This window comes from Apis florea, unplaced genomic scaffold, assembly GCF_048593485.1.
Source record: "Apis florea isolate Af1SG1 unplaced genomic scaffold, ASM4859348v1 contig_2272_pilon, whole genome shotgun sequence".
Classification (NCBI taxonomy): Eukaryota; Metazoa; Arthropoda; class Insecta; order Hymenoptera; family Apidae; genus Apis; species Apis florea.
This window is the reverse complement of record NW_028256549.1, coordinates 8,467,234-8,490,140: the sequence shown is the minus strand read 5'-3', so window position 1 is coordinate 8,490,140 and position 22,907 is coordinate 8,467,234. Positions and strand designations below refer to the sequence as shown.

The 22,907-nt window shown below is 25.0% G+C and overlaps 1 protein-coding gene across 4 annotated transcripts in view; it reads right to left on the bottom strand.

Annotated features, from left to right (window-relative positions):
* LOC100869557 (ras-related and estrogen-regulated growth inhibitor) overlaps nucleotides 1–22,907 on the bottom strand; it is a 131,430-nt gene that overhangs the window by 70,921 nt on the left and 37,602 nt on the right. For all 4 annotated transcript variants that reach the window (XM_086917908.1, XM_086917912.1, XM_086917911.1 and 1 more), the window contains one exon: nucleotides 9,620–9,696. In XM_086917908.1, the coding sequence (XP_086774034.1) occupies nucleotides 9,620–9,696 (77 nt within the window). The remainder of the gene's footprint in view (nucleotides 1–9,619; nucleotides 9,697–22,907) is intronic.

Below are 22,907 nucleotides of genomic sequence, written 5' to 3'. Positions count from 1 at the left end.
GTCATGACTAGTGATGCAACTGCGTTTTTGATTAAAATTAGCAATATTTTCCTTAATATTATATATATATAGATACAAACGATTATAATTAATATGATATAATGAAAATAAATATAAGTATGTTTATTTATATTTCTATTTTAATGAAATACAATATCTTCTGTATTTGTAAAATAAAAATTGTGTGATAGTGTATCAAAATACACTGACATTTTTGTTGAAAAGAATGTTATAGATGCATGAAAGATAAAAATGTTGTTGAATGTGAAAATATCTACAAAACATTTGAAAGTATTTAACTTGAAAATTTTTATTGCAATTAAAACATAGAATAATTACAATGAGTCAATGATTTCTATATATTAATTATTTAGAAATATTTAGAAATATTTTCTATAGATAATTTTTTTATTACAAAAAGCAATCAATTTTATAATAGATAAGTAATCTACAATCCCCCTTTCTTATTTTTTCTAATTTTTAATTTTAAAAATTGTATTTTTAATAGAATAAAATATAAAATAATTCTAAAATGTAGGATAAAATAATATAAATAATCAATATAAGATAAAAGATGTTTTATAGATGTTTTATTTTTAAGAATGAATTATCTTGTAACTTTTGAGAATCTATATTGCAAAAAAATATAAATTTTCAAATGAAAAAATTTTATTGTACATTCTTCAATTTTTGCATATTTTATATATTTTATAGAACGATTTTTTGCTAATAATCTACTCGTAATTTGATAACTATCTACATGTTTTTATATTCAAAACGAGATTTCAAATTTTCAAATTTTTATTTTTTGAAAATGAAATTTTAAATAAAAAAATTTATTTTCTTTTTTGATATATTTTTAATGATATACGTGTATATTAAATTGTATTTTATAAGCTGAACTTTGACACAATCTATTTTAAAGATAATTCTTTAAATTATTTGTATTTTGAATTTGTATTAAATTTCCCGATTTTAAATAGTGTAAATTAAATAAATTCGTCTCATTTACACGATATAAAATATTCTAAATATTTATTTTTAAAAGATTATATTAGTAGTAAAAAAGATAAAAATTCAATAATTGAATGTTTTTATTTATAATAATATCTTAATAATCAATTAATAATAATTAATAGTTATTATTTGCAATCTACTAATTAAAAGTTCAAATTCATTAACATTTTCATTATTTGATTTCTTTTTGATAAGATCTGTCTATTTTTAAAATATTTCTAAAATGTTGCATTAGTCATTAAATAGACTGATACTTTTATTTACAACTGTGATTTGTATTTCAAATCAATTATCCAACAAAGATTAATAATTTCTTAATATCTGTACCAAAAATGTTTTTACACGATGACATAATTTTTCGTTCGATTTTCAAATTTTTGTTCCAATTTTAAAAACTAGATTTTGCTCAAATTTTTTCAATCTCATTCGAATATCAAACCGTTCGAAGTTCAAAAGTTCATTACGCTTTAAAATTACGAAAAATTACAAAAATAAAAAAAGATTATAATATTTCATTCTATATTCTCTTCCAAAAAAAAAAACATTTCTCAATTACAATTTATCATTGCTCACACTATAACTTTACTATATAATAAAACTTCTCGAATAACAATAATATAAATATCCAAAATATTCAAACACCATCCCCGAAATCACACGTTTCCTTAAAGTTTCCTTAAACATCTGTTAAAGGCTCGCTTCACGTCCCAGATCCATTCTAACCAGCCCAAAGTCTCACGAGTCTCCCAGCCTTACTTACACAAACGATCGAATCGATCGGCGCGCGCTATCGTAGAAAGTGATCAAATTTTCACAACGACGAGCCGAAGACGCGTCGTCGCCAATAAATCGCTGGCCCGATCGATAATGATCGTCAAGATCGAGCCCACGATAGAGTGGCGGGTCGAACAGATCGATCGGCGGCCGCACGAGACCAGTTAGTAAGCGCGTACATACAAATCGGTGGCACGGCTTCCTGTATCGTATTATTTATCGAATCTATGCAGTAACGGTGCATGCGTGCGTCCCCTTCGTGTAACACTCCGCCATTGTTTACACCGCATTTCGTCGTTGCATCAGCTGCACTGGATTAGAAATGGCGTCCCATGAATGTTCGACGCAAATAGAATCCGTGTTACGAAACGAGGGATGGCGCGCCAGTGTCGTTTGTAAGCAAGAATAATGTGGTTGAGTTTCTACTGTTAGCTTGCAATTAATTTTTGCTTATTATCCCTCACGAGTATGAATGTATAATGGAAAAAATTAAAAATTGTATAATTATTTTTTAACATTTCGAATTTAGCATGTAAACGATAAAAAAGAATTAATTTTTAAAGTGTGTCTAAAAGCTTTAATTTTTAAAATATGATTTCGATATCTTTTCGGATTTTAATATATATTTTGAATAGAATTCCGAAAATCTTCGATACTCGATTCGATGAAAGGAACGATAAGTGAAAAGGGAAGACAAATATAAAATTTTAGTTTTATTTATAATTTGAAATATTAATGAAAAATTTCAGACATATTATACAGACGTGACTAATCCAATCATTTTTGCTGTAAATGTTTGCCATCATCAAGAATCTAATAATCGATCTTGATTTATAAATGTGTTACATACAATTTTCTGTTGCTTCTATGAAAAATTGCAAGTTCAAAAAAGAGTTAAAAAAAATTGTTTCCTAGAAAAATTAATTTTTGATTCGAGAGACAAGAATGTTCGATTCTATCGTTTATCTTCTTAAAATCAATTTTCCGATAATGGATCAAGAATTAATCCCAGCTTCAAACTAGTCTCTTTTTAATTTCTTAAATGCACACTCATTTATTAATTAAATTCTTTTTCATAATACCAGACATTCATCATAAAAAATCCAAACTTCTAGACGTGATTTTAATTAAGGGAAGAAAAAAAGGTTAGGCAGAAAGGTTAAAAAGAAAGAGGGTCGCTCTTAGAAAGAACGATTATAAACCACCTAGGTTAATAGAAGATTTTGCATTGTAAGAATGGATAGGAATCCTATTCGGACATTAAGATAGAGAGAAGAAAACAGAAAATGGAGAACAGATAAACAATAGTCACTATTATTAACACTAGACCTACTAACTTCTCAATATAGTATGTATAACTGTTTATTGTTATAATGGAATAATAATTAAATAATACCTATACGTTATCTCAATAAAAGTCAGCATTAATTTTTGTCAGAAAGTTTATAAGTCCAAAGTTTATTTTAATAAGTGCAAAAATTAAAAATCTGCAACTCACCATTTTAATGACTTTGGTCATTCTGATATTAACCGAATATCCCGTACTTGATTTCATATTATTAAAAAACATTCCAAGAAAAATTTTCGTACTTAAAATCACATTAGATAATAAATATGATATATCGGTTCAAATATTGATAATCTTAAAACATTAATTAAACAATATTCAAAAATATTAAAAATAAACAAAACAAATAATATTTTCTTCGTATTTTTTATAAAAAAAAATATTTAAATTAGATAAAATGTTATATATGACATAAATTTAATCGTATATTGTGAATTATAGTTTCTAATCGTCCAATTAGAACTTGAATAGTAATAAAAAAAATTGTTATTTAATTCAAAAATTTATTTATTTTTTACAAATTTTAACAAAGTTATGGTATTTTAACGATTTTTCATTGCAATTCTATTAACCCTTGTTCAACGATCACACAAAGAAAAATCTTAATCTCATAAACAACAAATCAGACAACTATTGATAACAACGAATTCAATAAAAAACTCCATATAAACGGAGATTGCATGAATGAATGATTAAAATTCCATGAATGGATCGTTCTGTATCCGTAGACATCAACTCTGATCGAATCTCTGGCATGGTACTTTAAATATTCTTAGCTACGAATCCCAAGGACTAATCCGAAACGGTCAGGTATGCCATCTTGGCCCATGGTTCGCAGCCTTTTAAGCGACAGGTGCAAACATTTGGGGGGCATCGCAAAAAAGGAAGCCAGTAATTGTAAGCCCCGGGTAGAAAAACCAGTTTGCTAAAAACAACCTGGCCTCTCGATCGTGTCTTGTTGCGGGGCTACCGAATAAGCCGGGACGAGTCAGTGTACCGTGCGTACGAGCAACATATAAGGAATATGTTGGATTCCTTTTGCAGGCCAGAAAATATATACGCATGCTCCCGAACGTTGATTCATTTCTTTTTCTTCCTTCCCCCCCCCCCCCTTTCCTCATTTCTTTCCAATCTTTTTCGTTCGTTTCATCGAACGGTGGATGAACCAGCGCTTGATTTATTTATTTATTTTTTATTTTTCTTTTTAATAGAATAAAAAGAAATGCTCAATCTGTCGAAAATACCAAATTATATCGAGAAATAAGCAGAAACAATTTATAATAATTATTAAATCATATTAAAACGATGTTAGTTGCTCGAATTATACTACATTACGAAAAATAAACTTTATCTTATCTTAATGAAAAAGTAAAAATTTTTTTACAATTAACATCTTCTTTAATATAGACTAGATATATTATTAACTTGAAATTTCAAAATATAAATATAATTTTTTTCGTACTTGAAAAACTTTTTCATTGTTGCATCAAAGAAAAAACTTGTAAAAAATTACTTCAAAATTATATATATATATATATATAAGAAAAAATAAATTTTATTATATCACCTTCAATCATGCAAAAAAAAAAAAAAAAAAAAATACGAAGAAAGTTCGATGAAAACAGTGTAAAAAAAAAAGCAAAAACAAAACAAAATCATCTCCAACCTTTTGTTGGAATATTCGAATTAGAAACATACCGCAACGTCCCAAATGTGATCGGCGACGCAATTCTTTCGGATCGGACGATTCGTTTTTGTTCGTTCGAATCTAAGGCCTGACCTTACTTAACCCAAATCTGGACGGAATCGGCCACAGTTTCAGGTCGATCGGATCCCAGACCTGACCTTCCTTAACCCGATTCTTCTTCTAGAATACAGTAACAAACCCGCACGCGAAACACATCGAGGCGGAAATCCTACGACAAGGCCCGTTAGCTTTAGTATTTGAATTGAATAACGATCGCCTTTAAATTCGAATCTAGGCGATTCCGTCTATACAAGTTGGCGCGCGCGAGAGAGTACATAGGCCACGTGTATATACCGATGGAGAAGTGGAGTGACTCCGACCACGTCCATGGAACGGCGTGTTCACCTGTCGCAGGTAGAGCGGAATCCTCATTGAGATTCCACCGGATCTTTTTCTGTTTAAGAGGAGGTTTAAGAGAGGGGCCATTGTTCTCGAGATTGTAAATTATTGTGATCGCGAATCGAGCAATCGGTTCAAAAACTGTGCACGAATCATTAAGCTTATTAGAAGATCACGTTGCTGAGCGTCATGTCTGAAGGGATGGTTGGATATAATTGGAACGAGATATTTTATAAATATAAATATTGACGTTATGTATAATATAATAATAATATATATGGAAAAATTTTTAAATCTTCATAAATTAATAATTTTCTTCCTAGTATGAAGAATAATTCAAAAAATGGTTGACTACCATTTTGAAAAGTGAAAAATTGTAATATAAGCTATATAATATTAAAATGAAGTAAAGATAGCATTATAAGATAAAATAATGTCTAGTTGAGTAGTAACTGGAGATTCTTGAATGCAATTGAAATAGGATAATAAATTTGTATATTAAATATTTTATTTATATATATATTTTTTTGGTAATTGCATGGATGAAATTGTAAATGTATGGAGAAACGTTTTTGTGAAATAGAAATATTAAATCTGTAGGATAACAAAAAATTAGTAAATAAGAAATTGTTTTCTTAAAAATGATAATGATTTTTTATAATATAATATAAATTAAAATTATAAAATTAAATAAAAAGAAATAGCATAAATAATATTATATATTATATGTTTTAATATTAACTTAATATTAATTTTATTTTAATTATTTATTATTATTATTATTATTATTATTTTATTTAAAAATTACTTTATGTATTGAATCAACTGAAAGAGTCGTGCTAATGAGATTTTCAAAATTTAAAATTTAAAATTCAAAATTATTATCACTATCATCTATAAAATAAATAAAAGTTTTTTTAGTGATCAATAATAACATCAAATCAGAATTTTTTGGGCAAATTTAATGCCGAAAATTTCAAATTTCAGTAACTAAGTAGAAAAAATAAATAAATTTTTCAATCTCCGTTTCATTTATTTACTACAATTTTTAATCATCTGAAAACTGCAGTAATCAATCGCCAACTCTTTCCATCTTCAATAAAACTTTTTCTTAAAAAGAGAAACGTGAGAGATACCAACCAATTTCATCAAGAAAAGAAGTGCTCTGTTTCTTCCGGTAAATTTCAGAACGAGCAAAAAGCTTGTTCTAAATGAAAAGTCTAACCTCTTCGACTTTATCCAGCGAGCAAATCATTCATCGTGACTTTCACAATGAACATGACGAAGGATCTAACGACTCTCTGGCAGAAAGAAAGAAGAAGAGAAAAATAGTCAATGAACGAGGAAAAATTTATGTTCTTCACCGTTTGATCCGCGAATGCAGTTCGAACTGAAACAGTTGTGTTTACAAGCGGAAGATATATGTAATAAAAGATGCCGATGCCATGCAACGTCGGAAAAAAATGCGAAAGAAAATTTAAGCGCGGAAAGAAATGCGTTTATTCTGTATTTCTGTATTTCTATATCAAGACAAACTTTCGAGCAAAGAATATAGATTTTTATTAATCTTGGTCAAAGCTTGATCGACAACGATTCAGTCATCTGTTATTCATTATGCTAGCTCTTCTTTGGAAGATTAAATTGAGAATTAAAGTTAATGATTTTGCCTTTTACGTTATTTAAGAATAAAGATGTAAGGTGGAATAAGAAGTAAAAAATTGTTTAATTTCATTATAAACAAGAAGATTTCGAAAAAAAGAAAGAAGATCTATCTTTTTATTGAACATTCTTAGTAAATTATTAATTACAGATTGTTGCAGATCTTTTTTAAATTATTTATAATCAAATTTCATATATAAAATATACTTTCATTATAATTATTGTTGTAGCAATTTTATCTATTAAAACTATTTATCTCTGATGGCATGTTAGAATTTTTTATTTCAAAATATGAAATGTTCATTTTCATTATTGTATAGTAAAATTACAAATATAAAACTTATATAAATTTTACTTATAAATTTGAAAAAACAATATTTAATATGTACCAATCTATTATGTATTTATATTTAAAAGTAATTTATTCAATTCATTTTTTTCTAATTTTGAATTAAAATTTAAATGAAAAAAAATTTTGTTATACTGATTTTAAATGGTCATTAGAAGACCATAAAGTTTAATGAAAGTCATTTAGTCAGTATGAAGATATTTCTTAATCAAAATTTTGTTAATTAATCATTAAATTTAAATTAATTAATATAAAAAATTTTATAAGACAAAAATCGTAATTTTAATAAAACTTTATGTATACGTTAAACGTAATTGTAGATTATAGTAATTTTTTTTTAATCTCTTGTATGAAATCAATTCTTATTTTTATTATTCTTTTATTTTTTAAATATTTTTTTAATTTTATCTATAAATATTATAATAAAATGATAAAGCATGAAAGCTTGAACATTTTATTATTTAATTAATCATACTATTATAAAATTATATTTTAAAAATTGATTTTATATATATATTTTATATATATTTATTATATTTTACTATATATCAACTTATAAAATTTTATATAAAACAAAATAATTGTTTTTTGTAACAATTTATTATTATACAATTTTATAAGATATATTCTCAATTGATTGTATCAATTATAGCATTTTTATCTCTAAGTCATTTATTTCTTATTTACTCTGAGTCTTCATTGTCTTTATTTAAAATTTTATTCAAATAAGACACTATTATATATTAACTAATTATAGACTGTAAATTTTTATGCAACTAAATAAATTCAAATATTCAAATAGGTTATTAATCATATAAAAATATATATTAAAATATGTCAAACTATATAATATTTGCAAGATTTTGCAAAATAAAACTAATATTATATAAAGCTTTTCTCATGATTTTATGGTAAATTTATTTGCTATTTATTTGAGAAAATATTGAGTTGAAAAAGAAATTATTTCACAAACATATCGTGTAATATTTTCATTGTTTCAAAATCAATATATTGAATATTATTCTAATATTCCCATATATAAATTATTTAGAATATTTTCAACTTTTAATGTTATAATCAAAAATTTTAGAATGATAAATGAAATTTTATATATTTTAGAAAAATATATAAAACATATGAAATAGACAGAATATTAAATATTCGCAATCTATCGGTAAAGAATTTTATTATTTCGATCATAATAATTATCAATGAGAAATATATAAATGAGAAATAAAACATCGATGAAAGATTTAGCAATATAAAATATAAAATCATCACAAAAACATAGCTGACTTTACGAACCAATCGTAAAATCTGTCAATTCCTGACGGAAAATAGAATAAAACGGAGATTAAAGACCGACGATCCTGTTGTAACCGTATAATAATTTACAACTGACCATGAGGCTAGGCATAACTCAAGCGGGCAAATCAGTCTGTCAAATAAACATACACCCGTAAATGTACAATTTCACCGCTCTCGTCCGAGTGAGATTTTAACGCCAATCTATGTCGTGTATTCATCAATAATCCCTTGGGATCATTAGGCACTCCTTTTCCTTAATGAACACAGAGGGAAAAAATTTTGAATGATAATTTGCGATTGGTGTTACGAAGAATTTCATTCGTTAAACGCTTTTGTACGATACATCTAGTAGTTAGAAAAGATACTACTATAGACATACGGAGATATTATTGTTTTACGTGTCAAAGAAAGATTACGCGTGGATAATAACTATATATATATATATATTAATTTTCTGCCTTTTTCCATTGCAAAAGTGGCAATGGATTATGGGAGCTTTAATTGAAGATTTGTGACAACTAGGAGTAAAATATGATATATGATAAAATATTTTAAATTTAATATTTTTTTTTATAATTAACTGTTTAAAAATTTTTTAAATTTAAAATCTTAATTAAAATTAATTCTTATTTTTTGTAATATTCTTTCCAAACTTATAACTTTTTTTTAAAATTTTATTTATTTAACGTAAAGCAATTTAATATTGATTTTTAAACCGAGATTGAAGACATAACAAGTTTCTATATAAATTTCAATTTCATAATATTATTATTTCTCTAATCGATTAGTCAAAATAATTCAAAAATTTTTATCATCTAAAAATCAATTAATATTTCTTATAATATTTTCCTTCGTGCTAAACTCTTAAAATAAATAAAAATATTTTAAAAAATATCAAATTTAAATTTAATTTTCTCACAGCTAATCTAAAAAATTAATAAAGTTAATCACTTCTTACAAAATTCTCTCCGATGATCTCATGATTTAAAAATCAACTTAAAAAAAAAAAAAAAAAAAAAAAAAAAACATCAAACTCTATTCCAAAAACTTTTCTTCTCGATCATTTAAAAGAACTTACCTCGCACCTGGAAGTGTCCAGTATCTCGACTTCGGTACTAACATTATCGATGGTAACGCTGTGCCGATACAGGAAATCTGTAACAAACAGGACAGAGAACGAGATTACTCGACTTGATGAATGATATTCCTGAATATCCGTATCACTAGCCTCGGTCTACAGGGTCTTGCGAAAAAGGGAAGATGTACGATCTCGCTTTCCAACGATAATGAAATCGATTCGTCAGTCTCTCCTCGAGGATCGGGAGAGATCCGAGACTGGTTAGCGAGCGAGTAATCGTTGGATCTATCCCTCGTCCTTGCTTGACTGATCTATGAAACGATAACTGAAACTGAACACTGGAAGAAAGAGAGATCGATCTGGCATGGTGAGAATCGAGAAACGATTGCTCGAGCTAAATCCCTGTTAATTCTTGAAATCGTTATCGTTTCTTATTCCTCTCGACATAGCCTTCTTACCTCTTCGTGTGATTTACGCGCGCTATTTATATAGAGATCATTATAGAAAAGAATCTTGTGTGGTGGGCAAACAAAGCAAATAGAGGATACCAAAAATCGAGATTAATTGGGGACAGATAATACCTCAGGTGAGGAATCTAAGTGTTTCTCTTTTTTTTTTTTCCTTTCTTTTAAGTAATTGCATTCTATAATTATAATTAAAGTTGGATTTTAATTTATTTTTTCAAAAAACTGTTATAAACTAACGATGAATGAATACGTGAATGAATATACTATATATATATATATAATGAATTTCTACTTTTAATGTTAAAAAAAGTTAGGTATAGAATTTTATATAAAGGTAGATCTTGATTTATTTTTAAAGAAAGGATTAGATCAGTTATGAAAGAAATGATTATTTCGGAATAATGTAATAGAACAATGATATAATATTGTAGTCAATCCTATTACAATCCTATCTGTGCATTGCGACCATAAGAATTGTGAATTCTTTTATAGATATAGCTATTGTTACTTCTAATTAATAACTTTCCGCGTTTATTTATTCAAAAGCAATTATTTTGTGGCGATAAAACAATGTTAATTTTTATTATTTTCTTTACTCATGTTAGAAAAGAGTTGCGAGTTAATTGAATATTATAAAAGGAAGTCGTAATTTAAAAAGATTGGAAATATCATACTGTTGTTTATTATTGAGATTTTTATTTTATTTTTTTTTTTTTGAAATTATTAATATACTCGTCGGATACAGTAGAGTTTGACTAATTGATATTTACTTATACTTTCACAATTAAGTATTTACTTAAGGAGATAAAATTAATATAGTATAAATAAGAACATCCTATTACGGAATAAAAGTTTGTTGTGTTTATACTCTCTCTCTTTCTCTCTCTTTTTTTATTAAATATGATTTTTATTACTTCCGTCTTACACAGACTTCTATTTCTAAATTCGAAACGAAATGAGCTCGTTTTATAAAATTATATAATTTTAATTATCGCCTGTAATTTAATTCACAATAATTATATATATTAAACTGTAATAAAGAAATAATTTCAATTTACAGTTCGTTGATTTTAATTATTGAATAATTTTTTATATATTTTGATTAAATTTATCCGAAATATGCACAAGTTGTTAATTATTTTAACTATTTGCATAAATATTTCATTTAAGATAACATACGCAATTGCGTATGTCGTAAAAGGGTTAAAAACCATCTATATACGCGAAGTATTTCTACATCGTATCTCTACTATAAACGTAAATAGAAGAAATCGCAATCGATGATTAATTAAGCAAGATAAGAAACTCGGTCCCAGGTAGAAAAATCGAGTGCGTTAGTTAACCGAACGACGACAGTTCACTCATACAGGAACTGCAAATAACGAACAGAGATATTTCCCGTAAATAGAAAATGCGGCTAATGCGCGAAAGTACTGGACCAGTTTACTAACGATAATTTCGATTTGATGACGCCGCTACAATGACGTTTGCTTTCGCCCTGGAGTCGTGATTTTCGAAAAATTACGATTTTTATATCGTTGATAGTTAGATTTCATTATATGCAATACGAGTGATCCTTATGAACAATGTATCATTCGTTAAAGCATCAATTATTAATAGAAAAGTATAGATACGCTAATATGTTAGATTTTGTGCGGCAAGAAAATTAGAAAACAAATTTTTCTTCGTTACATTTATTTAGATTTTATATATTGTTCTTTAATGAGTTTTAATAGTCGCTCGAATGAATCTATTCCATTGCAATTGCGTCATTTCAATCCAACTTATATATTTCTTATATTTCTAAATTTCTATTTAGTATCTCTTGAGTGTCTATTAGGCCTCAATTGTATTTGCATCAGTGTAATTTAACAAAATTCACTGTGAGTATAGTCTTTCAATATGTCTTTAATCTTTGAATATTCCTTCCATTTATTTTAATCTAAGTTAATTTAACCTAAATTTTTACACGAAAACACGTATATCATTCTCTTTTCATATAGAATGTATAAATATACTTAAAACATCTATCATTTTGCACAAAATGAAATGAAAAAGTGTAAATGTAAAGTGTATTCGTGACACTTATTGAAGATAAGATAAGTATTTTTGTAAAATTTTTGGAGGATAAGATTCGTTAATTATGAATTTTTTAATGAAAATTAATAGATTAATTAAATTAGTTTTTTAATTTATTGAAAAATAAGAGCTGCTTGACTAACCTAATCTACTCGAAACATATTCAAGTGTTACATGTATATTTTAATTAATTTATGTGATATATATAGCGATTCAAATATTCTACAAAAATTATTAAATAAATCAAAATAATGGATTTTAGATTTTTTTTTTAGTAATTATGATTATCCTTTATTAAAGATATATTTAGAAATATATTTTTATAATATTACTTTAATTATTATATGTAACTTATATATGAAATATTTATTTCAATACATTATTTTTATAAATAGTTCTAAAAACAAGAGAAAGACTTTTTTATAAGAAGTTTTTATAAAATATTATCTATTTGTCTATCTCTAGTTGTATATTTTGATGAATACTAATATTAAATTAAACATCAAAAAATATTTAAGTAAATATTAAATACATGATTAATAAATAATTAAATAGGATAAAGCAAATGATTGACAAATGATTAAATAATAATTCAAAACATTATGATTATTACTAAATATTATACAAAATTTTTGTTATCTCTTAAATGTATAAAAATACTTTATATGAATCAATGATTCTCAATCTTTTTTTGAGATACAATCTCCTTCAGGCAAATAACCTTCCTTTTTTCTTGATAATTATACAAAAATGCATTTTTAATAAAACAAATTAAATGAATTATTTTATTTTTGGAAATAAACTATATTCAATGGAAAATAAAAAAAATATCAAAAATCTATTGTAATATAAGTATAAAATTAGAAATGTTTTATAATCTGCAATGACCATAAGTTATTTCTATTCATTATATTAAAAATAAGAAAGTTAAAAAAATTCGTTATATAAATTTTTCATATAATTGCAAATAACAATAGCAAACTATTTTTACGACTGAATTACGAATGATTTGCGTCTCGAATCCGGCTATAGATTATAAAATCAATTATATAAACAAACTTTCTGCGTTTCTAAAGAGAACCCTCGAGTCAATTTCATTTCTCTCAATGAGACAAAATTAATATTCGTTAGAAAAAAAAAAAAAAAAAAACGTTTCCTCACAAAACAAAAAATTGCGGAAATCACCTGGAATAGTAGTCCTTGTAAGGCGAATACGATAAATAAACGATAAATAAACTCATAAACACCTCTTAGCCAACGATGTCGGAGCGTCAAACGTGTGGAAAGCAAATAAGGATGCTCGTTGCATTAGCGGCTGTTACATTCGAGAAAGTTTTATTACCGGACAATGCCGATAGGAAAGTGATTTAATCGAGCGTAAAGGCGGAAAATTTATTGCAACGCAGTAAAAAAATAAATAAAAATATTCATAGAATAAAAGACTGAGTCAAATGAATTTTTAAAATGATACCCTCTATGGGGGATTTTTTTATCTCAGGGGATAAAAATTTTGCGATATTTAATAGTAATCAAAATGCATCAATATGATTATTATTTAGGGATGAATTTATTGAAAATCTATTTTTTTATTACGTCTAAATAAATTAATTATTATAATCAAAATTATATATATATTTAAAAAAATAAAATTGATCTTAAAATATTTTCCACAACTATTTGGTTTGCAAGAAAATAATTTATAATATTTTTCTTAAAATCAAAAAAGTTTTATTTTACAAGAACATTTTTTTTTTAAATCTTAACAACTTATGAGACAGTCCATTCGTTTCGAGAACGATATATCTTGTGTGAAATTGTACGTGTATATGTGTAAACAGGAAAATTAATTTTAATTATTTTAATTTCGATCGAGTACGATTTCTCAGACAAAAATAAGTTCAACAGAATTATTTCTCGCCAGATATCTCCTCTTTTTTTCTCTATAGATATTATTTCAATATTCCTACAGATTTGATAAAAATGAACAATGATTTAATGATTTAATTAAATTTACAATTTTAAATATCGATATATTACCATTCATCGAATTCATAATAAATTTTCTTTTTTCACGTTACGTCTTGATCGAGAAAAGTCTTTCACGGATCACTTTCCCAACGAGTTCAATCAACTCATCAATTGAAACCATAAACGTACTCCTTGACCTACCTACCTATCCTCCATTTTATTCCAACGAACCTTTCCACCGTCATCTTTCTTACACAAAAAAATTCATCGATAGCGCGTACGTTACAGCGCGAATTCCCTTATCTCCTGATAATTTACATCCTGCGATATCGAATCAGCCGGTAGTCGCACGCTCGCGTGCATTTTCTCTCAGCTTATCCGCGCATCACGCGTGAAACGAATCGGAAATACGCCAGTGATCCCCCGACACTTTCGTTCGTGTTCGAGGATCACTTTTCCGAAGAAACGCCCTCCAACGGTGAAAGCTGTTCGCGTATAGGTCCCCTCTCGATTATTTCCTCGATCATTTCCTCGAAGGCGCCGCGCGTGTGGGTGATGACTTGAGGGGGAAAAAAAAAAAGATTGAGGGAGGGGGGAAGGCTTTAATAGAAATTTAATTCTCGGCTCGCCTATCGTCTTCCGCCTCTAACCGTGAAACGAGGCGAATCAACGCTTCGAGAGATGGTGTGTGCATTATCAGTTTCACTCGAGTCGGATGCTTATCAAACCTGGTCGTTTATCTCGAGGTGTATATCCTTCAGACGTTTCATTGTTGTTCAGTCGAGGTGATGCGACGCCACTCCGAGTCTGCGTGGTTAAATTGCGCGCTTGTTAGCTAGCAGAGGAGAGAAATTCGAGAGGTTCTTTTGATACGAGCTTCGTGCGAATGCGTGTTTTTTTGAAGAGATGAGATAAGGAATGAAGAGACGGATTGAAATAATTGGTTGCAAGAAATATTTTTTATTTCGCGAGGTTAGAGAAGACTGAGATCGAAAATAATTCGGAATCTAATGTAATCGTTAAACATCAAATTTTAAATATATTATGCAAAATTAAATTAATATTGAACGTAAATAATAAAAAAAGTGATTTTTTTTTGATACGTCGAAATAATTTCTTAAAATTTTGGAGTTATATCATCTACATACAAGTGTTTCTTTTTTCTTTTAGTTTTTAAATTTTGTTGGATACAATGTTGACCGTTGTAAGCATCTTATTAATTAAAATTTACAATCTGATGCTTTTATAAATACAGATGCTTTTTTTATCTGTTATCAAATGAAAAATTGATATGATGTATTAAATGTAATTTTAAGTATATGAAAAATGCATCAAAAAATGATATATCTGTGTATGTATAATTTAATAAAAATCGTGTAATTTTTAGATTTTGTATAGCAAGCTTTATGTTTGTATTTTAAAATTTTAAAATCAATCTTCCAAAGGCATTCAATAATTATTATATTAATAAGTAGCTTATAGAGATAATATAAATATTTTATATTATAAATTATAACAATTTAACATTTTTCTTATGTTATGATATAAGTATTTATAATGATTGTTTGTCTCAAATGCTTGTATTTATTAAAATAAGTTGTGTTTTGAGCTATTCTAGAATAAAAAAAATAGATTTGAAAATAAACACACAGATAGAAAATAAACACGATTTTCATGATATTTTTACAACTGTGTTAAAAAAACCAAAACATGTGAAAAAAAACTCGATGAAAGTAAATAAAGCATGTTACAAAATTTATTTTATTAAAAAAAACTTAAGTATATCCTAAACATAAATAAAAAAAATGAAAATCAATAAAGAAAATAGAAGACAAAAATTTAAATAATTTCTTATTTAAAAATTAATATTCATTGAAGATTATATTTCGTAGAATACTTTTCATGACATTCTTTCTTTTAAAAATATTTCATTGTATTTAAATAAAACAGATATTCTTCTGTTAATAAATTTTAATATTTTATTATTTCTATAATAAACAATAGATTTAATTGTTAATAAATGTATATATATATATATATAGATTGAATGTTACGAGATATTTACGTATCCTAGTTATATATGAATACCCCAGTTATGTATTTGTTTGATTCTGATTGTAATGAATATTCAATACTGGAATAATGAATTATGTATGAATAATACGAATAATGAATTTCAAATAGATAGTATATATCTACTTACATGTACTGCATAAGTAATGAATTATTCTTCTAGAAAGTTATTCTATAACATATTTCGTAATGTTATCGTATTTTTAGAAAATATTCAAAATTTACATAATTTACAAATATAATAAAAAGAGATATAAATAAAAATAAAAAATAAATGTCGAAATGTTGCATAAAAAATAAATATTCAAGTTAAATTATCTATCCATTATAACAAAAAAAAAAAAAATTAAACGAAAGACAAAAAATTTTTAAAATTCAATTTTAAAAATTAATCAATATTTCAAATCTATTTCATTATTGAAATATCTATTCCTTAATATCTCAAAATCAAATTTTTTTCAAACAAAATAATTACAATATTTCAAAATATTTCATGAACTTTCTAATTTCTATTATTTCTTTTATTTTCTAATTTCTAATTTCTATTAGAAGATTTAAATCACGATCATTGATGACTTATAATATAATCATATTATAATCAACAAAATTTTTTTACTCTCCATTATAAATAGATACTTAAAAATTAAATAGTCAAATTATTATCGATGTTTCAATAATATTAATCGTAAATTTAAATACTATTCAAATAAATTATTTGAAAAATTTTTATTAAAATAAAACATTATTATTTTATCTACGATTATATTATATTATATTATTTAAAATGTATTAGTTAAACATACAAATAATTTTTCTTTAGATTATTTCGTTATTTAAAATTTGTTTAAAATATTTTAATTTTTCAAATAAAATCTCAAATAAAAAAAAAAACCTTTTAATTCCATTACATCGATTATGCCTGAAATTCAAAATTCCATAGTAATGGCTTATATATAAGTTGAGAATATATTATTGAAGAATAAATATATAAAAACTGCGAAAACAGAATCGTGAATTACGTCAATTGAATTTTTGAGAAGAAATTAAAATTATCCCATATTTTTAATTATTTAATTAATTCAGATGAAATATCTTATTAAACTTCATTATTTCAAATAATTATTTTTTATCTTATTTGAAATAAAATATATTCAATTTTGATTAATCAATATTTAACATTTGCAGAACTTCTTCCAGTTTTCTCAAGCAATTGCTTAAGAGAATCATTTCTAATAGGTAATCTAATCCTATTCCCTTCGCATACGTACTTATATACTATGGTATACGTGATCTATCAATCGAACATGAATGATCTATTGATCGTCCATAATGCATGACCTAATCTCTTCCCAGTTGGACCACGTTCTCATGCACGAAATTTATAGACAACACACGAATGCATTTGTGCATTTGTTACTTTCTAAATCATCATCCAGAATTATTCCTTGCAATGAGCGCATAGTAATACTAATTTATATTGCTAATCGAAAATTGAAATGATCATGCAGATACATGAAAAATATCGATTATTTCTCATGATCATTTCGTACGAAACGGTAACTTTTGTATATTATTTATCAATAAGGATCGAAATCCTTGTTTCAATACTTCGAAGTGGAATCGAATTTAATTCGTGCTTTTATATTCGATTAGCTATTACTTTTTATCCATGCAGATTGTTCCCCTGAAGAAAGATAATCAATAGCGAGGAAAATATATGGAGAATGTATGGAACTGGTTAAAATAAAGCTTGATCAAAATTGATTGAAAATCGATAAATTGTAGGATAGAGAAAACTCTGCTTTCTATTTGATTAGTTGTTGGTATAAGTGAATTTTGCTCGGTCTAGTGTTTTTGACATATGGTGCGATCATTGAGTATTTTAGACATCTTTATTAGATCAGAGTTACAGAGAAAATCGATTATCCCAATTAATTGAAAAATAAACTTATTCATCGGATAGGCAGTTTTTTCAATAATCGATTAGAAACAACGAACAAATTTATGAATGCATGATTAAAAATTAAACAATTTAATTACTAATTATTAAAATAGAAATGCATTACAAAAAATAAATTAATTATTTAGCTAATTTTATGTAATTCAATCTAATCTAACTGAAATTTGGAGAATAGGTAAAATAAAATTGAAAATTCTATTGTATTTAATTTGATATAATTCTTTTCTTTATTCAGAGACTTTCTGGTTATATCTGAAATGAAAAGAAAAGAAAATAAATAAATAAAAGATTTTTAAAGTTCAGGTTTAGCAATTTATTAATTTTAAATTACACTTTCGATTTGAAAGTAATATATAAGCAAGAGAATAAATATGGATTTTAAAGAAGAGATAATTTTGAATAATTTTTCAGAGAAAGAAAGAAAATATGGAATAGCAAGCACAGTACAAAGATGGAAGAAAAGAAAAAAGGGAAAAGAGAAGTAAAAATAAGAAATTTAGAAAGAAAGTAGCGTAATAAAATGGAAAGATAAAAATGTGGTTATAAAAGAGAAAGAAAGTGGAACAGTGGAAAGTAGTGATAGAGAAACAAGTATAAGAAAGAAAGAAGAAAAAGAAAAAAGCGATAAGAGAAAGGATAAATGATAGAATGAGAAAAAAGTGAAGTTAGGAACAATGATAGAAGGAACAATAATGAATAATAATATAAAAATAAGAAGAAAGACAAGGAGGAAAGAAAGGCAATATTAATTTTACTAAAAATTATGTATCTATCATAAAAATTGATGCAATTGATAAATATATTAAAATTAAATTAAAAATAAAAAGAATTTCAGAAAAAATATTAATGAATAATTAAAAAAATTATTATACCATATAAACAAAACTTTGTCATAAGATATCTCAATATTTTCATAATTTACAAAATAACTATCACTAAATCATCATTAAATATATTATTATATATAATAAATTAAATTGTAATTGTACTATAATCACCAAATATCTTTTTTTAATACCTTTTTTTAATATCTTTTGTTTCTTATTTGAAAATATTATTTTTCCAAATTTTCTGAAATACTCTGTATGTTTAAATATGTAGAAAAAATAAAATAAAAAAATCAATAATTGAAACTACGTAAATCATTATCATTTTTTTCCTCCAATGTTTACAAAATTAAATTATAATTAGAAAAATAGACTTTTTCAAAGAAATAAACAGCATCATTTAGTTTATACTTAATCTCACGATTACAATCATAAATTTATATTTCCTGTCAGATTTACAGCTTCGACCTTCTCGTATTTTATTTCTAGAGTATAGAATAATTGTCCTATACCTTCTCTAGATTCTTTATTATACCTTCTCTAGTTTCGTTCCAGTTTTTCATCGATTATTTATATAACACGGGATATTGGCATATTGACGATGTCATCTGTAATCGATTTTATAGATCGATTAAGCAATTATCCCTCTCTAGATGTGGTATATAGCGAAATTATATGCTTCCTAATTACATTCACTGATTACTTGCGATTTTCTCGAAAAATTAATCAAATATATAGACAATGACTTTATTTATTCTTTTTCTTTGAAGAAACCAAATGGATCTCAAAGATATATGTATATTGATTTTTAAGGAAAAAAAATGATATATATTTAAAAAACAAAGTTGTAAGTCAATTATATAGCTCATACAGATATAAATATAAATATCATGTAGATATCATTACAGAATTATGGAAATGCAAATTTTAATAAGAATATAATATAAAAATAGCTAAAATTTTATGCATCACAAATATCCATTGATATGTTTCAAAATTAAATAATTTAAGTAATAAATTTAAATAAGTAATTAAGGAAAAAGATATAATTAACCGAATTAAATTAGAAAAAAGAAGAAAACTTAATACATTTAATAAATTGAAGAAATACTCGTCAATAGAAGAAATTTTATCATTTCAGAATATTATTGCGTATATAATACAAATTATTCCAAAAAATATATTATTCTAAGTATTAGTAATAGAAAAATATTAATAATTATATTAGCATTAATAAAGTAAATTCAAAATCATATTTGTAACTATATTTTTATATTTATATTTTTAACTGTTATATTTATAATAAGTAATACTTAATATTTATAATTTATTTATAATTATAATTAACAAATCTTATAATAATAATAATAATAATAATACCAATTTATGTTTATAATTACAAACATTAAACATATAACAAAGTAATATAAAAATTTGAAATAAGCAATAACTAATAAATTTTTTTTATGTTTGTATGTTAATGATAAAATTTCTTGGATTTTTGTGTGTATCTTCGATTTACGCTTCATTATAAATCATATTAGAAATAATTTAAAATCTCACTTTTTGGAACATGTATAAATATATATATATTTAGTATATGTATAATCAAATTTTGATTATAACAATTTCATAGATTCTTTGTTTAGAAAAAAATTGTTCCAAAAAATGTAAAGGAATATATATGTAAAAGAATACAAAAAACTTTATTACATCTATAAGAAAAAGAGAAAAAATTCTTTAAAGCAATTATACTTCTACTAAAAAGATTGTTAAATGTTCACAATTCTACTAAAATAATTCTATTAAAAATCAGAAAGTATACAAATAAAATTTATTAAGTTCTAAATTACATTAATTATCTTAAATTCTATTAAATTTTAATTTTATCAAGATAATTTGCACAGATAAAAAAATATTAAGGTTGTAGGCGTTTAACGGACTTTTAAATAATTATTATCAGCAACTTGATCACGCTTTGATGCTCGCAATCAACATCACGTGCATCAAGAAATCGGTTCATTGAGCCGATTCAATGATCTTCGCCGATCGTATCGTAACAAGGGGTGCGAGAAATGATCCTTCCACCCGTAAAATAGGTGGTCAGTCTTCTCTTGAACGAGGGTTCGAAACGGGGTCATGGGACACGCGACACAGAGGCCTACGGCGACACGCAAGAGTTTCTCTAATCCGGTAGATCAATCAGTTCCAGAAGAGTAATTCCGTGATGTATGTAGTTAATCGGTCGAGAACTCGGTGTTTTTCCGCCGATATATCTTCCAGCTGGACGGAATAATTCCGTCCCGATTAACGGGTAACGCGGAATCGTAAATTCTCGTTTTCATAAACTGTTGGCGCTTTTAGATCGGATCCACAAGATTCGTTTGATCTCTTCCTGAGATCCTTACGGTATATAATCTGCGGTTATGTCGACGGGTGAATTATGGTTAAATCGTGAAAGAATTTCACAGATTTATCGTCCGATGATGTATTGTGGATGATCGAGTGGATTATGTCTTTTTTTTTTTTTTTCGTGATAAAAATTATATTATGTTAAGAATGGAAATTAAATATTATCTTATTTAGATTTCAATTTATTATTCCCTTGAATGATATCATGCCTTTTGATTATTTCAAATTTATTATATTTAAATTTATTATTGAAAGATATTTTTTATTATTTTTTATTATTATTTCTATATTATAAACTGAGATTATATACTTATATGAATAGATACAGAAAATATGTATTGTGTATTGTGGATGATCGAGTGGATTATGTCTTTTTTTTTTTTTTTTCGTGATAGAAATTATATTATGTTAAGAATGGAAATTAAATATTAATTTATTTAGATTTCAATTTATTATTCCCTTGAATGATATTATGCCTTTTGATTATTTATTATTTCAAATTTATTACATTTAAATTTATTATTGAAAAATATTTTTTACCAATATTATTTTTTATTGTATATATTTTAATATATATCTTGAATAACTGATTAACTAATTGCTTGAAAAACGGTACAAAAATAAAATTTGTGTATAATAAAATTTCATGAATTTTAGCACATAAGAAATAAAAGTGAAATATGATATAAAAATATATTTATGTTGCTATTATTATGGTTATAAAAGGGTCAATAAAATCTTTTTTAATTTAAAAATATCTTTCTTTGATGTGTAGTTTATATGATGAAATATTTAGATGATGATAACGAAAGGGTGATATATCATAAAAATAAGAAATATATTATATGTATACAATAAAATAGAAAGATATATAAATATTTTTTGTAATGATTGTATATATCATTAGAAAAATCATTAATGTTGAAATCGAATAATTAATATTCATTCTTCGTATGTGATTTTAATATAATAGATATCTAAATAGTAAATAATTTACTTTCTATATAACCATTGATTTTTTGCTGAATTTCATTTCTACAATATTAATACTATAAGATAATATTATAAGAATTTTATAATAATAATAAGAAAGAAAATCTTTCTTCTGAACTACTTGTACAGAATATCTCATACATGATACATTATAGAGAAGATGAAGATGACATGAAAAAATTAAAATATAGAATAAAATTTTTTCATTTAAAGATTCATTTTCAATTAAATCAAGTTTAAAATTAAAAAATGTTTCAAATATAAATAAAATTAGTTTATTTCTAAATAAATTACATATAAAAATAAATAAAAAAATGACATTTTATTCTTTTATTTTGATTTTTGTGAAAATCAAAATTAAATATATACAGTCAAAAAGTTATGTGAATTATGTAAATTTATAAATTTTTAAATTCAATTTTCTTCTGCAAATTAATTTTTATATGAAAAAATTTTTTCTTATTTTGCAGAGGATTATTTTCAATATATTCATATTTAATCAGAAAATA